This window comes from Empidonax traillii, unplaced genomic scaffold (assembly GCF_003031625.1).
Source record: "Empidonax traillii isolate 1590-97213 ecotype Southwest subspecies unplaced genomic scaffold, ASM303162v1 scaffold340:size591717, whole genome shotgun sequence".
Classification (NCBI taxonomy): Eukaryota; Metazoa; Chordata; class Aves; order Passeriformes; family Tyrannidae; genus Empidonax; species Empidonax traillii.
In genome coordinates, this window is record NW_020955533.1 from 547,613 (window position 1) to 565,441 (window position 17,829).

General features: G+C 37.6%; 1 protein-coding gene across 1 annotated transcript in view; it reads left to right on the forward strand.

Annotated features, from left to right (window-relative positions):
• MMRN1 (multimerin 1) overlaps positions 1-17,829 on the forward strand; it is a 46,312-nt gene that overhangs the window by 11,704 nt on the left and 16,779 nt on the right. The window contains exons 2-5 of the mRNA XM_027892174.1: positions 3,193-3,312; positions 5,472-5,578; positions 10,900-10,998; positions 14,970-15,143. Coding sequence (XP_027747975.1) covers positions 3,193-3,312; positions 5,472-5,578; positions 10,900-10,998; positions 14,970-15,143 — 500 coding nt within the window. The remainder of the gene's footprint in view (positions 1-3,192; positions 3,313-5,471; positions 5,579-10,899; positions 10,999-14,969; positions 15,144-17,829) is intronic.

Below are 17,829 nucleotides of genomic sequence, written 5' to 3' on the forward strand. Positions count from 1 at the left end.
AAAAAACGGTTTTTAATCTTGGGTATGAATATGCAGAACTCTCACTATAGCTATGAAAAGGAAGAGATTTCATGCCTGTACTGAGAAAGGAGCTCAGTAGTAGTGCCCTGGGCAAGATAAACAAGCCTTGATGATCCTAAGCAACTTCACCTGTAGCCTCCACACTCATGGGCCAGGGCTCCACTTAAGCTCAGGTTTGAGCATATTCTCCTTATTAAGGACCTTACCTCGAGCAGTCTTCTTGGACCTGACTTGTTACCTGATCTCTGTCTGTTATTCGCTGGGCTGCTAATCGACCTGTTCTTGTCACCCCGCTGCTGCCTGCTGGTCCCTGGTGCTGTGGTGAGGTCAGTGCCTAAATTGTGGGGTTTCCCCTTCCCCTTCTGTTAGGGAGAATCCCCCCACTTTCTCCTCCCTGATGCTCGGTAGGAGGAAGCCCCATGGAAGAGATGTCTTCCAGGCAAGGAAGAGGCAAGAGGGGGTGCCTGCCCTCCTGTCCAGAGGTGTTCTGGGAGGGAGGCAGGTACGATGTTTCTCTTCGGCTTACTGTTGGCGATATTTACTGCTAATACCATTATTATTTAGTTACTACTGCTAATCACTGTGTGATACAGGAGACTGTAAAGGACCCACATGCCCCATCCAGAGGGGTGGTGTAGCAACTTCATTATTCCTCTGCAAAACTCAGAAAATTTACCTCTCCTTACATCTCCTGACAATTTTATGTGTCTCAAACTCACCTACAGTTACTCCTGGCTTCCACAGAGGAAGTGAGGAGAGTATCTAATCTTTATGATTATGCTTGATAGCTGCATTTACCTTTTAGCAAATATTTCTTCGTGGAGTCTCTAATTAATACGCACAGACAAAAGGCTATAACTAGAGGAGGCAGAACATAAAGGAAGCATCAAAAAAAAAAGCTCAATTAAAAAGAAATATTATCTTAATGAAAACTCTCAAGAAAGTAGAGAGTGAGTGAAAAAAATCAGGTCAAAGGGACTTAATAAAATCCCATTTTATATGAAACACATTATTCATCAATTAAACAATGTGTGTTGTGGAAGAGAGCAGTGTAACACTGGCAGCAGAGATATTGTGAGGTTCATACTGTTGGCCTTACTTAGCACCCTGCTTTCTAGCTTATCCTGCTGGTTACTCAGGAATCATTTTCCAAGTGTAGGACTACTGAGCTGAATATGCATGCACTGGTGGGGTCTTGGTAGACAAAAGCAATCACTTAAGGATAGATAGTGATACTCTTTTGTGTTTTGTACTGTTGTTCATGCTTGAAACAGTCTCGCTCTGTAGTAATGCCACTTAAGTAAATGGAACCAATCTGGTCTTAATTGTATTTTAATTTTCACTGCAAGGAGCCCATATCAAGAGAGTGATTTCAGGGGTAAATGTATATTTCCTTATTGAATTATGAAACACTAACAAAACTACTACGACTGGAAGAAAATGTTAGCAGCAAAAGATCACCCAGGAAGATGAGCTCTAAGTTCTTGTATGCAAATATTGTTATGTATTAAGTATTTACAGCTCCACCAGCCCTATAACTGAAACAATGTCTTATCACTAACTTGCCAAGTCAGAATTTATATATGATATTGAGGGAATAATGCATGATCCTGAGAAAGGCTGAATTAGAGATGAAAAAAAAAATCTGTACTAGGCCAAACAGACGTTTGTTCCACCAGCAGAAATCCAATAACTCTTTCCTTAGGATCATAGAATCATGGAATGACTTGGGTTAGAAGGAACCTTAACAATCATCTAGTTGCAACCCCCCTGCCATGGGCAGGGACACCTTCCACTAGACAAGGTTGCTCAGAGCTCCATCCAGCCTGGCCTTGAGCACATAAATTGACATGTTCAAAGAGCTAATCATCATGACTCTAAGATTATTTTTTTATTCTGGTGTGAGCTAATTTAGGTAGTAGTATGTCTGTATAAGGCTGTATTTATTTGTGACTGACTCTGCACTAAAAGGCCCTTTTCTGACACTACTTAGCTGGAAATTCAGTACAATTCTGCAATTCTTCAAGATCAGCTTTATGTTTACTACACAAAATGAATTTGTATAATTCTGTATAACTCTGTCATCACCCTATTAACTTACTTCCCCCCTAATTAATGACTCTACTGCCTATTACAGATTCATGTGAGATTGTGCTGATGAACTGTTTCTTGAGAAAGCTAGCTAGTCGTTAATCTCTCTGATTTAATGCTTTATTTATCTATCTCAGGCTTTATCTTCTTACTATGTTACAGACTGCTTCCCTCACTGCCCTCTAATTGCTTTTGGTGAGCGACCTTGCCAAAAGCCTTTAACAGTCACACCTTTATCTCCCTGCTTCTGAGTCAAAGAATGCCAATAGATTTCTTTGGCATAATTTCTCTGTTCAAATCTGTCCTGAGCCATTATCCAATTTAGAATTTCTACCTAATTCTGTTCTCTAGTGTAGCTTCTACCAAGTGCCTACTTTCAAAATAGGATTTAACAGTTTGCATTTTCTTGCAGCATCCTTAGAAACCTTTTTAAAAAAACCTAACAAACCTGTGGGCTCACCAGCTCCAGCAGCCTGTGCTGCAGTGATCATTTGATCATTTTATATGTGACTTCCTTCTCTGGATGGGTATCCAGTGGCACAGGTAAGTGTGGAGCTATGACTTGTTGTTGCTGTGTGTGGCTTTGACCCCGCAGTCCACTGCAAAACAGCCTACATGGACTCAGGGTACTGCTGAGGAAAGGAAGAAACATTAGAAATGTCTGTCCATAAAGTGAAAGATATTGGTGACTAAAAACCTTACCAAACAACCCTTTAAATGCTGGATAAACAGTTTCTCTAGTTTGAAATGTAGGTATATTTTAAAATCTGGCATTACTGCTGTCTAGAAGAGCTTCTTTGTACTTGGAGCTCCACAAACATTTACAAAGAAAAAATTAAATTTGCAATATAAATGTATGTAGAGATGAAGAAATGATTATCTGTTTTCTTTGCTGAACCACAAAGACTATGTAATTGCCCAAGACAGCACTGGCAGCCTGAGAGAAACAAACTTAATTTTCATAACTTACTCTTCTACCTGAATTACAGATTTAACTTTCCCATTTAAATATAATATATCATCATACTGTGGCAAATATTATTTGTACTTTTATTCATATTTACCTTCTCTATCTTACAGAAATTGGTGTGCTTATGTCCATACCAGACTCCTGCCTACAGTGGTAGTGGACAACCTGGAATCCTTCTCATCAGGCAGAGCAAAGCCTTGCACTTGGCCTATTGCATCCTGTGCTCAGAGGTACGCTGAGCTAAGAATAAAGAGTACTTGCAAGTTCTTTAATTATCACGCTTAATTAATACACTTGTGACTGTAGAAATTAAATTTAAAACAAGAGGGAGTAGATTATTAGCATGTTTCCAGGTCTTATCTTCACACTGCTCTATAGCAAGTCTGAGTGGTCATGACTGTGCATGCCTTCATTCTGGCCCTCCAATCAGTTCAAAGTCTTCAAGTAAAAGGGAGGTGCAAAAGTACAAAGCTTTGAAGCACATGTGGAGAAGAAAATCCTTTCTGTGTAGTTTTCCAAGCTTGTGCTCTGTTAGAGCAAAAGGCTTCCCCTGAGAGTCACAAATATTTTTGTTATTATCTCTCTGCCGAGTGCTTATTTCTGGCACTTTATTGCTTCATTCACTGGTCAGGCAGTGAACCTAGACAAGTAATTGGTCTGGATGCAACTTGTAAATAATGACGCTGTTAAAGATATTCATATTTATGGTCTAGGTGCCTCATTATATTCTCCAAATGTTACATTTCAGTCATAAATGAAATTGGGTTTTAATACATAAATCTGGAAAACAGCAAACTGAAACAGCACCAACGAAACAGAGATTGTAACATCTTTTTAACTTGAAAAATTTCAAAAGTCTCTTACAAGTCAGTTTGTTCTGAAAATTTTTTTCTAGGTGGTATGACAGGACATGCTTAAAGGTTTGAGATGAAACAGGGAATAGAGGTTCCTTAGGATTTGTTACTCTGAAATACAGTTGATTGCAAAACTCTGGAGTGGGCCCTGTCATTGAAATGTTGCCAGTTTAATGTTTTGTTTTGTTTTGTATTTTCTCCTAAGTAAATCTAGATGATTCACGTTAGCTTCTTGTACTGCTCCAGTAAATAAATCTCTCCTGTATATATTTGTGTACATGGAGAGTTATTTTTGAAATAGCTATTCCTGATTAACTCCTTTCATGGACACTTCACTTTTGTGAGTGGTTTTAGGAATGGATTATGTTAATGCAGAATAAGGTGGTTTTATCATAAAATAAGACCATCCATAAAGCAAAATAACTAAAAACTGTCTTGATTTCTGATCACCTTAATCTTTATTGAGTTCTTGCTGCTGAAAAAACCATTTCTTAGAGGCAAAGCTGGTTGGGAACACATGCAAAGCTCCTGACAGCTGCTATGAGAATTTTAATATGTATAATATTACATACCTTATGACGGGGTGACAAGATTAGCTGGAGTGTAAAGCAAGGTGGCAGTTTTTAATTCATTGGGAGGATATTTTCTGGTCTGACACCCTTTAAATTGTCTCAATTTTTTTCTGGAACAATTTAGACAGGGATTTTGTGTCCAAAACAATTCAGTAACCATTTTATTGTTGTATTTTCTGAAATTTTAGCTGTTCATGTTAGCATTTTTATTCAGACTTTGAGTTTAGCATATTAAAAGAGCAAGGAGACTTGCTGTAGTTTATTCTGTATGCCCTACTGAAGCATGTTAATTCTAAACTGATTTCTCTGTCAAGTTAAGAAAGCTAGAGGTGGTGGGGTAGCCAGGACACACAGAATGTGTTGAAATACAGTAACAGAATTGCTGTTGCCTTTGCAGTTGCACAGTGTAACAGGAATAATTGAGGCATCACAATTACATATCCATGCCCTCCTTTCCTTGACGTCCAGAGTGGAAATTTTCACACTTTATTGGATTAATGTTTGTATAATCCTGTTTAAAATCATCAGAATGGAAGGCTTCCAGTGTACACTAACTGTGAGCTGGTGTGGTATAAATTTATTGTGAATGCATTTTTTTCACCAATTTCAAAGAAAGTGGTATATGACAATGGTGTTTTTGGCTCACTTTGTTCAGTTTAGTAGATGTTAATTGTAATATCTTCCATGACAGTGTGCAGTATTTGGCTCCTGAATAAGATATTCTGGGAAAAAAATCTAACAGCATTAAATAGACATCAGGTTGCTTTAAAATTCATGCAGATGAACTGAAGGCTGCAATATTAAAACTGTGGTTGCTATTGAAACACCAAACCCTAGGTAGGTTTCCAAGCAGGTAATGAAAGGATAGATTTGGCAAGTGAGATAATGTAATGTAGTTACACAGGTATCCTACAACTCCTGTTTGGTCACCTAAAACAGGTTTAAATTTTTCTTGTTTTTCAGGTCCCAGACAACAACACACCAAGCCTACAGGATCAAACATAAAATAGTAACATCACTAGAGTGGAAGTGCTGTCCTGGGTATAGTGGGCAAAACTGCCAATCCAAAGGTAAGTAGAGTTGTAAGGTTTTGAAACTATTCACTTCAGCAAAAGAAAACAATGCAGTTTGATTTATGAGCAAATGGCTCTGCTGAAAACCAATACAGTGCTTCCCATTAATTTAAAGCCAGGAAAAATGCCCAGCAAACTAAAATGCTTTTGGATGTTGACTCTTCCCCGCACACGAATTTCCAAAGCAGCTACACAGAATGTCCTTTCCTCTCTTCCACTCTAAGTAAAGCTCATAAAATCTTCAGCCTTATTTCATTTTACTAAAATATGGAGTTCATATTCAGTGTGTCTCTCCTCTTGACCTTTTAGTTATTGAGCATTGCAGTGCTGGGGATATTAAATCCAGGTCCTCTATTAAATGCTTGCTGTAATATTCATCTACAGCACGGTTACTCTTTTGGCTTTCAGTTTCAGGCTCTATGAATATATTTTATATGTAATAAAATAATGTATCGATTTTTTTCCCCTCTGAATTGCGTAGGAATTTTTGTTGTTCATTTCAACAGTGACTGAGTTTTACTAGGTTTTACACATGGTCCCGTATAATTGTGCCCTTTTTGAGAGAACAGTCTTTTACCTCTGCCCTAGTGATCAAACATCAGACTGTAGTTTTACACCTCTATAATAGCTATTTCTTTGGTGCTGGCCTTAAGCAAGCAGTCCTTGAAAAATTAAATATGGCATCACCATACATGTTTTAAATGAATGAATATTGCAAGAAAGGCCATTAGATGTGATAGGGAATTCAATCAGCAGTGGTAAAGTAGAGGCTGTGATTAAAAATTAATGTAGGGGAATGAAGAAAAATCACTGTTATTCACATCCAGGAGAGAAATTTCAATACTGAAGAGTCAGGACCTCAGCAGGCACAGAATTCTCCTCTGTGCAGCAGAGTGTGGAGTCAGTCAGGTATTAACACGGGGCATGTTCAGTTATCAAGGCTGTCCAGTGACCATAGATCAGATATTTTAAAGTTTCTTTTCAGAAAAATGCAAACAATAGCAAAAATAGATTTAAGAAACGTAAAGAGTAACGTTGAGGGAGAAGGCATCAAAATAAGAGGGAAACACTGACCAGGAAGAAAAGCTGTATAAAAATAAGAATAAAGGAAAATGCCGTGAAGTGTTACAGGAGCAGGCTTGAAATTACATCTCCTGGGTTCTATTTTCAAACCTCTTCTGGCTTGCTGAATAACTTGGGGAAGCCACTTATAATCTGCATAACCAAGTTTACCCATCTAGAAAATTGAGATGACACTTATCTCACAGGGGCACTGGGATATTTAATTAATTAATGCTTGTAGAAGTGCTTAAAGAGATTGGGATGAAAGGTGTTATGTCAGAAAAGCTTTTCTTCCCTGCTTCTGGAATCCTGCCTCCCATGAGGAACAGACCACCAGCACAAGCCCTGCCTGTATTATTCAATTCCCACGATGGGATGTCAGCTAATGAACTTGAACAGTTGGGAGCCCGATAGCCTTGTCTTCAGGCACTCTGTCTCTACAGCGGCAGGGGAGAGACACTGTAAGGTCTGAGTGGGGCTCTCCAGCATCACTGAGCCTTCCTTGGCCTCTGTTGTTCAACAGCAGAAACGATGCTGAAGGATTTCTGTGCCAGGGGAATTGGGGTAGTCTGACAATGTGTTTTAGATCCTGGGAAGGCACTGTTAGTGTGATGTGGGTTGCTTGTAGCAAATGCTGATTTAAAATGCCTTCTGGTTTAGCTTCTAACTCAGACAGAGTGAAATCATATGTAACTATTTCAGTCTGATAGTTTAGGCAGGAGGAAACACTTGTCAGCATCTGATAGTTATTATTAGACATCTGAAAAAGTTATTTGGTATAGCCCCACTGTAACTGCTTGGTTACAGATGCTTCTCAAGGTAGTGCAGTACTGAGTGAGGTGGAAGAGACGTGTTCAGATCACTGTTTGTAACTTTACCTCCCTCGTGGAAACACATGGCCAAATTGGGTAAGACATGGAATCTAGTCCAACATGGACAATGCAATTTTATAAGAAACTTTTTAAGAATGGAAAAATGTAAACATGATTTCTTATAAGTCTCATGAAACAACACAATATGGACAACTGAACAACTAAAGCATCATTATTTTGATTCGGGAACATCAAATGCTTAACTGGGAGCAAAACCGCTGAAAGAAAAGGACATGTAAGTTCTGCATTGCAAAGTTCATGACCCATCACTTTTACTAAAAAAAGCTTTATTTTAACTAATTTTGTGTGTGTAGTAAAGTCTGAGGGGAAGAAATTTCAATTCCCTCGTGTACATATGGCCTCTGAACGCTATGTTATGGATCACAAGAGATCTTAAGAACTGGAAGATACATGTTCAAGTGTAGATCATTCTGTGTTTGAATTCGGCTCTGCTGTGGAGTGAGGCTGAGGCGACCGAATGTGCACGAATCTCCCTCCATTTGTCTCGGCCGTGGCTTAGAGCAGCAGCTGGCTCTGCCAAAGCCTTTGTCAGCACCGAATTCCCTGGCGTGGCAGTGACGTCCTTTCTCCAGCAGATGGCTGTGCAATGTTCCGCACAGGAGTGAGAGCCGTCCCCTGCCTGCGGTGAGCTGCATACACAAAAGGTAGCAATTCACCTTGAAACACAGGCAATGGGAGGAAACTACCGAACCCCCGGGAGGGATTCCCTTTCAGCCACTCCCGCTTCATCAAAAACATGCTGGGAGAAAAAGGTCCAATTTCCATATTTTTAATATTCCCTGAAATGGTTTTGCACACTGTGTTTAAAAATACATGGGACAATAAATTATACATTTAGGCCAATATATTGAATGATAGGCCCTCAATGTTGCATTTCTATATGCATTACCTGGTATTTCTGATATAACTGGAAGAACTCATTGCTCAGGGTTTTGTATTGCTGCTTTTTTTGGTTTGTTTGTGTTGCTTTGTTATTGTCAATGGCATCTATAAGGTGAATCTAGCAGTCTAATTTGCATTTTATATTTTATTTTTTTTTAGTTTAAGCTGATTATAGCGTATCTAATTCTTAAAAGGTCTCAAATAAGAATCATTTGATGGCTATTTTTACCCTAAAGACAATGTGTATTAGATTTTTGGTCTAGTACTCCCATCATACCTTCTGTTATCTAACATCTAAGATGGGAAATCTGAGCTGTGAGGCCAAGGAACACGTAGATTTAATCATCATAGGATGTCTTGGAACCTTTCTGTTGGAAAAGGCCTGAGACACGCTGGAAGAATGATGTAGGAGAAGCTATATTGCCAGTGACTCTTCTGAATTTGTTTCACAAATGAAAAGCCTGAATTCTAATGACGCCTGAGGAGTACCTTTCCTATACAGTGATGAAATTTAATGGGTGTACAACGTGTGATACTGTCTCTGGGTGAGGTCCATGTGTGTGCCTCTCTGGCTGCAGTCCTTGCTGCTGTCAGGGACGTTGCAGTGCGCTGTTGGCTCGCTCCATTACTGGTTTACTCCAACAGAAATACTGTGTCCTGGGTCTTACAGCGATTAACTTATCTGAACAGTTCAAAGCATTAGTAAAACAAGCACACAGGGATAAATATATATCCTTGGAACTCTAAAGCTGAGCAAAGCTGTAACGGTTTGGGTATTCTAGAATGTGGAGCTGTGAGTGGGGCAGTTGATTTATTAGGGAGGATGAAAGATAAGATGGATAGTATAAAAAAAATGTGGTGTCTGTAGCACTAACAGTGTCAGTGAATGCATTTAGAGCAACGGAAAGACTGCTAAATGAAAGAATAAAAGGACATCAATCAGCTGGTCTTTATCACAGGCATGTAACTGACTCCCTTGTCGTAGATTATATCGTCACATCACCACCTGATAAATCCTTTGTAATGAGTTGGGCTGAATGCAAGTATTTAGCAGTCAATAAGCATGGCACAGAGAGATAAGAGAAGCTATTTTAAATTATAACTGTTTGAGGATTTTATATTTCTTATCAGCCAATCTCAATAGATTCTACGAAACTCTCAGTCCATATGATAATATCCTCTGAGTTCCTATCCTAATTTTTACAACCTCCTTAATGTACAACATAAAACATCTTATCCTTAAATCTATTTATCTTCAAATATACTATTTAGAGACAGATGAAACATGGAATTTCTCAATTCAGCATTTTATTCTGTTTCCTTGGAAACTGACATTATTGCTAAACTAGATTTTAATATTTGAACTGTAAAATAATATCACCATGCCCAAATTATTCTGCTTGTACTGTACTAAAGACTGGAAATCACATTAGTGCCACATAAGGGGCATTGCTTAGATATGCTCCTCCTGGAACAACATCCACTTCAAAATGTTTCATGAACTGAGCACGCATATAAAAATTGGTATGAATTTACACTAGCAAATTTATGACCTACTTTGTACATATTTCATTTTTTTAAAAAATAATGAAATTAGAACAACACCACTAAGCCTGATGGCTAGAGAAGTATGTCAGGAAGGTGGAAATCTCAGTTTGGTTCCCAGCTATCCCATCAGCTATCCTTTGTGAGCAAAGGCACTTCAGTTTTCTGGACCTCAGTTTCCCCAAATGTGATACTGAAATAATAATAAAGTTAGTACAGCTTTTTACAAATCACTTTGGAATCTTTTAGGGTGAAATGTAAAATAAGCAGAGATAGTCCCATTTGCCATCACCAAAGAAAATATTTATAAAATTATCCCCTTTGTGAAGATTTTTCTGTGTGTACCAGTCACAACTCTCAGATGATATTTGTTGGAACTTGGAATTTGATAACATTTTGAAATGGTTTGTATTTTTTAGGTGCTGAAACAATGTAATATAACCATTGCCTTAAGTGGTAACATTTCCATGGTAATCTGTTTTAAAACAAAAAACAACAACAACAAAAAAAAGCCCAAAATTAGTTTCAGCAAACCTGATTAATTTTGTAGATATAAAAAGCCCTAATTAATTTTACAGCTGACAATCTCTGTATTGTCTTTGTATTGCTGTTTTATATTGTTCAAAAATATTCCTCCAGAATTTTTAGCCCTGGGCATTTAAAAATTCTGTTCATTATAGAGCAAGTTTTGGCATTTTAGTATCAACACCAACCCCTGCCAATTTTGACAAGCCATTTATAAAGCCAGTCAGTGTCTTCATCACCAGGGTCCCATGCTATGTTACAGGTGCACTAAGCAGGTAAAGAGTCACCGTAGATGAATCAGACTTTGGTAAAGTTGGTATAGAAGAGAGAGAGAAAAAATTGTTGTGGAATCATCCCAGTGGTCATGTTCTGTGGTTCACTCACCTCCTTTCTTTTTTCTCCCTCTTTTAGCTCAAGAACAACAATCAGTTATACACAGCAACCAGGCTGAAAGCAGTAGAACTGTCATTGAGAGGACACCAGGAGCTCCTCAGGACCCCAGTGGGCCAGGTCAGTTGTTACCATTACTATTGCCTCTAGCCCAGTCACTGACCATGTGACTCACTAAGATCACTGCAAAAACAATCTGAGGAAAATCTCTGTCTGCTGAAGGGACCGGAATGAACATTCAGAATTTCTAGAAGTCGTGATTCAGTGGTGTGTTCATCTGATAAAGATGGGCAGAAGAAACTGAATTTAAAGGTACCAGCAGCTTAGCATTTATAGAGTGTCTTGTGACTAAATTAAAACCGGGAAAGTATGCTCCATAGAAATATTTAAACTGTTATGTTTCTGAGTAAAATAGATTAATTAACAGTTGGGGAGTGGGGTCAAATTTAAAAAATAAACCAAAAATACCAAAGCAAAGAAATCCCAGAACTAAGGCTAGAGGTAGTATAGACCAGCACTGGTCATAAAAGAAAATGTAAAGCTGCTAATTGATTATCTGAATATGTGATTATTGTTAGATATTTTCTTACAAAAGTTGATGCTTTATTCAAAATAAGTACAATGATGCTTCAAGCTTTAACAAGGGCAGCTTAGGTGTGTTTTAAGCTACTCTGTCTGGGATTATCAAATAGCTAAGAAACGGGACAGTTTTATACCACGGATGTTTGAGAGTATTTCTCATCGTGTTATTCACTGGCTCATTTTTGCCTTTACTTCAGCCTATCTAGACCTTAAGTTTTTGGAACATAATGTCAGTATTGTCTTGCAAGGATACCTATAGACCACCTAGCATTGTAAGAGCTGGTTAATAACAACAATGCTTTTATTCAAATAGTGATGTACACTGAGAAGTTACGTTAGATGACTGCAGCGTGAAAAGCTTCTCCACCTCTTATTCTCTAGGAATGCTGGGTGTGCTCACTTCCCATTGTATTCATTTTTCATTACCATCTGTATGATTTGAAGTTTACTAGTACAAATATTCCAGAAAATTAATTTCATAGTTGCCTGCATAAGGATTCATGGGAAGGGAATTTTATTCATGCCAGGCATGTTTGTGCACTCACTAAACTGGGAGCAGAAACAATCACGGTTTATCAGATCATTCCAATTAACCATTATTTCAAATACTAATTGTTTACTATAAAGAAATGTGAAAAGGTATCCATGATTTAAAGGTATTGAAGTAGTTGATATACTATACTATACTCCAGTCTGTACCATCTGAGGTTGTATATGCCTTTGAGGGTGTAGAGATTGCTAGGGCAGAATTATTTAGAAAGTCTGTGCATTCAGAACTGCCAACAATCAGCCTATCTTGTTTAATTAACAACTAAAGAAATATGTGAAACATGCTTGAATAAGGAAGCTATTTGAGCAGTGGGTGGAACTGCATTTGTCAGGTAAATTTTGTGTGGCAAATTATATGCAAGTTATTTGGCAGCGTTCTCTACATACTGTCAAATAAGCTTGTAGTTTACATCATGAGGAGCCACAAGATGGACAACATGTGAAATATGGTGTAAAGGATGCATGTTCCTTGAACTTTCTTACTATCTTCCTTTCTTTTGAATCTGTTGATGCTTTGGTTATGGATGTGGCTTTTTGTATAATCATCAGCTGTTACACACAGTAGTGTTACTGTCACTCACACAGTTGGCCTATATCCAAAAACATTTTAAAGAATCAAATAAATAAGGCAACTTATGTTCTCAGGTCAGTGTTTTGCAGTTGTCAATATACTGTTCTGGGCTGGTATATTCATGCATGCTGGGAGAACAGGATGTCAGAATTCAGATCACCACAGGGTTTTATGGAGACAATACACATGTATGTGCCTGTGTCCATAAATGTTTTTACTTTAAATCATGATGTACAGATAGAAAAAGAGAGGGAAAGAGGGAATTTGGCATTAAGATATAGAAAGGTATTTCTAATGGGAGTTAGGAGGCTGTTGCCCATTGATGATATTGTGTAAGCAACCAAGTCTCCCAGTGCTGGAAGGAGGAGCATGTGGTTTAGTAAAGCAGACAGCACCCATATGACAAAGTGAGCACTGGAACGTGCCACTTCTTTTCCCAGGAATTCTGCTCTGAAAAAATAGATCTGAAATTGGAATCTGAGCTCCACATTATTTACATTTTAGCTATTTTTTTGAATCAAAGTCACTAAGTTTAGAAGGATGCCAACACTGCAAACATGATGTGTGGTCCGATCTGACTGCCTTGATCTGTCGTTCCATCAGAAGCTGCCATGAATCTACAATCCAGATTTTGTTTCCAGCTCCCACTATGCAGCCATGCCACTTTCAGTCATAAACCCTCACTTTCAGGTTCACCTGTGTAGCTTCTCTTCTTCCCTCACTCAGAACTGGTAGAAACCAAACTGAATAAAGCATTACATCCTGCAGGTTAGGTATCAGTTTGGGTGGCTGTGCTTGAGCCAGTAATGAATTCAAATCTCTTTTTGGTAGTAACAATTCAACTAGGAGCAGAAGTATCCAGATCTGTTTGTCTGTCACAAAACAGTATGACCATGAAGAATATTCAGACAAAGGTCTGTCAATGGCCTGTCTCTGCCAGGGTTATTGGAGAGAATTGCTGGAGTCTAAACTAGGTGTTTGAGTAATAAACATACTTTATTATCTGTGTAAGTAGACACCTTGGGCAGAGAAAACAGCTGGAGATGCTAACATCCTAATCTAAAAAAGCTAGCCTTATTCACCAGGCTCTACCAGTTATGACTTTTACTAACAATACACCTCTGCAGGAGAGCATTCTTATGGGTGTTGGCATGCTTCATCTGTGCTGACTGGGTGCATTTAGTGAATTCTCTGGGTTTTCCCAAATACTATCAAGTTAGATGAGCCACATTATTTTTTACATACTAGAATTTTGAAGAGTAAAAGTCATCAGAAAAAGATGCCCTTTTACATATGACTTGCTTGCGTTTTTTTGGAGTCTTTAGACCCCTGTGCTTAGACATGATTTCTGATCATAACTGTTTACTGCCATGGGAATAGATACTGATACCATAATGAAAAGTGACAAAGGATCAATAGCAATATTGTAAATTTACACTAATAAATATTTGTATGTACTGCTAAAGAGTCTCTTACATAGCAGTTTATTAAGTCAAAGCGTGACCTGAATCATGTGTCTAACATCACTCATTTAGACTGAATTGTTGAAGGAGCTGATGAGGTTTTCTAGCATTGCTTACAGGAATTCAAGCATTTAACTTTATTAGCATCTTCTGAAAATTCCAGGCTACGTTTGATTCCTGTCAGCTGTGAAACTTGGCTAGCTGAAGTAATGTGAAGTCCTTATTTCAAGATCAAGTCTTCACCATCTTAAAAGCATCCATCTAGGCCTTTTTATTTCTGAAGAGACTAACAGTGTCAGGAACAGTTTAAGCAGGTTTTAAAATAAATTTTAAAATAAATTTTAAAATAAACTTGACTTCATAGGTTGAGCATCTATTCTTAATGACAGACCTAATGATTATTCCAAAGTCATTTATCTATTAGTTGTTTTTCTGCCTTGCTGCTATGTTAAACAAGTCTTTATTTTGACCTGAACAATGAATAGATGATGTGTTCCTTCAGACACAAGCCTTGCAAATTCATTGTTATGTTATAAATGGTGAGTAAAATGAATGCTTCTGTGATTGTGTTAAAGGAGATAGACTAAACAAGGGATAACTGAATACCCTGTAGGGTGCTAGGTGGAGGAAGAATGGCATTATGTTGATTAAAATATGCTAACTATTCAAAATATTCTTGTAGAATTATAAATACTTTATAATGGATACAAATGCTTCAGTAATTAGTTACCACTGTGCTGATGAACCTCAGTAATACTTGATACACGATAAAAATCAAGATGATTCACTGAAGACTAAAAATTCAGAAGCTTTTCACCCCACTTTCAACCAATGTCTTTTAAGTCAACTACATTTCCTTTTTTTTTTTCCCACCCCACAGTGGTTTAACACTATCTTTTGCCTTCTCATTTTGTTCTCTGACTAAGCACTTACACAAAAAATGAACGAGAAGATTAGCAGTCAAGAGATGAAACTGACTTTTCTACAGAAGAAGGTTGACAGCATTGCAGCTGCAATGAATGATGTGAGCAAAATGCTTTCTTCTCTGGAAGGCAAAATCAATGAAGATAAGGGCAGAGACTTCCAGTCTTTTCTAAAAGGTAAGAAAAATAAATTAATGTAATCACTCACCCTGTTAAGGTGCAAAAAAAAAAAAAAAAAAAAAAGCTAAAAACCTTCATGGACTATCCTGTCCTATTGCTCAACATTTATGGGGAGAACTAATTTTTAATTTAATTTCATAACAGAGGGATTTGTTTATTTCAACATCTTTTATGGTGTCTTTCATAGTGACAAAAAATTTGTATTCTTGGGTACTACATAATCTACATGGTAACTTAAGCCATTATCAAGGCATTTTCATTTACTCAGAGTTTCTGCAAATATTCTTATCTCTGTTTTTGTTTATCTGACAGCAGCTAAAGGTTGTAGTGTTTGCCTTGCTACCAAGTCTAACTAATATTCCTTAATACATAATTCAAATATGCAGGGGAAATGTATAAGGAATTCTGTGGTGGTTGTATTTATAACATGGCAAACATCATGCTGAATAATTCACTGACCATATTAGGCTGCCTTTGATAAACATCTGTACTCATGTTCTGTATATGAGAAAGGCACAGTTAGAGATCAGGAGCTTGGGCAGATCCTCACCAGCAGAATTATACATCCATATTTTGTGAATCCTGCAGCAAGACCTGTTTGTTACCCAACTACAAATGGTGCTTAACAAGCAGATTCAGACCGAAACTTTAATTTCCTTGATGTGCAATATTTTTCTCATTTTTCAGGAATTTTTCCCAAGCTGTATTTTACACTTTAGAATCCAGAGAACTTTTCTACTTATTAAAAATAGAAAAAAGGATCTGGAACTCCTTACACTGAGATAAAACTGAATTAAACAATAGGTGCTTTTGAATGTCTGTCAGATTTACCAAGTTGGACCCTATTTCTTATGTTTTCAATCCTCTGGCTCCTGAGTTGCTCCTGCCACATGCTAGATGGCTCTCTTGTATGCAAGTTTTTTCCATCTCTTGATCAGTGACCTTCTTTCACCTCTCCACATATTGCTTGATGGCATTCTTGACCTTTGCGTGTACATTTAATTTGTCTTTGAATATTTTCCATTTCCCTTCTGCTTTCTCCTCATTCTTTTTCATATTCCACTCATTCTATCTGTCATTTTCATGCTAGTCTAACAAGTGATTTGCTGCATCCTGTGTTCCTGCTTCTCCATTCCCTATCTATATTTCAGAGTCTAAGTTTTAATTAAAATGTGCTGTTCAAAAAAACCCCGTTATTTCACACTTCTCTGCAAATGTGTTTCACACCTTCATTATTTTTATTTGCAATGCTTTATATTACACCTCTTTAGACAAAATCTCCAGTTGATGGCCCTTTTTTTGATTTATCTTCTCAATCTATCTCCTAATCAAGTAGCTCTAATGAAAATGGTGCTATGAACTACATTTCTTGACTCTAATAATGGGCATTCTAATACAGGTTATACTTGGCTTGTACACAGGTAAACAGCAGGAATGAGGGAATGAGGGGAGAAAGAATAAGGTTAATTTTTTTGTTGGCTTTTATACGTAGTGACAAAAGGCAACTGCAGTTTCTGTCCAGAAAACGTCAGTCAGTTGTACTCTAAATGCATAAAGAGCATCCTAAAGTAAAAGGACCTGGAAAGAGTTTCCATGGTGTCCTGTAACTTGGTACAGAGGTTCAGTATAGGGACATCAGACTTGCTAAAAATTACACTTAGAAGCTCCACTGAAGCAAACTGCAACTTTCTCCACTACCGCTGGGATCCTGAAGCAATGCACTTCCAAAGCACAGTTGAGTCTGTAGTTGCTTCATGCTATGCAGACTTTTTCTTCTTTGTCTACTTTTCCATCTTCTTCCCATGGTCCCCAGGTCTTTTGCTCACAATCTATACATCAGCTTTTTTTCTTATCACAGAAATTCCAAAGTGTGCCCAGCTTTGTATAAGGGGTTTGTTATGAGTGAGATCTGATTCTGTGATCAAGCTATTCAATACAGTTTAAAAAGTCTTTAATTCTTGGTTTCATCTGTAAAGGGACTTTGGGGATGCAAACCTAACATCTGTTAATAGGGGGCAACACTCACTGGAATAACTGATAAGCTTCTCTAATTTGATTTGTGAAACCTGTTGTGCATTTTAAAAATTGCTTTTGGTACTCAGGAGGCTGTTTGCACTTTTTACTTAGGGAAAATAATTTGGTATTCTCCTTTAATTTAATAAACTCTGCTTACTTCTTGATATTGTTTTCTTCCTCCTTCAATGCCATATTTTATAGACACCTTTCCTCTTCATTATTAAAATGTACACACCTTTAAAAATGAACTCAAGAATGGAGTGTTAATCACTTCCAAGTCAGAAATGTCATTTACGGCTGCATATATAACCTTAATTCAATCTCCTGTGTACATACATTTATTTTGCACATTATTCTTCAAATAATTGAAGCTGCAAAGGGAGTATATGTTGACACAAAGTAATTACACCCTTTGGATTTCATCCAGGAAGTTAAAATTGAAATTTATAATCTCATAAAAAGTGCAAAAGATCTTTAATGTTCATAGGTAGTTTCGACCTTTCTATTTCAAAATGAGCAACAGAGAAATTGAGTTACATCCCTGAGTGCACACATATATTCTCAATTCAAGCTTAAGAATCTAACCAACACAAGTTGGTTATATATAGCACCTACAACACAAGTTTGGGTCAAGTCTTTCTGGGGAGAAGTGTGATCCCACAGGCCC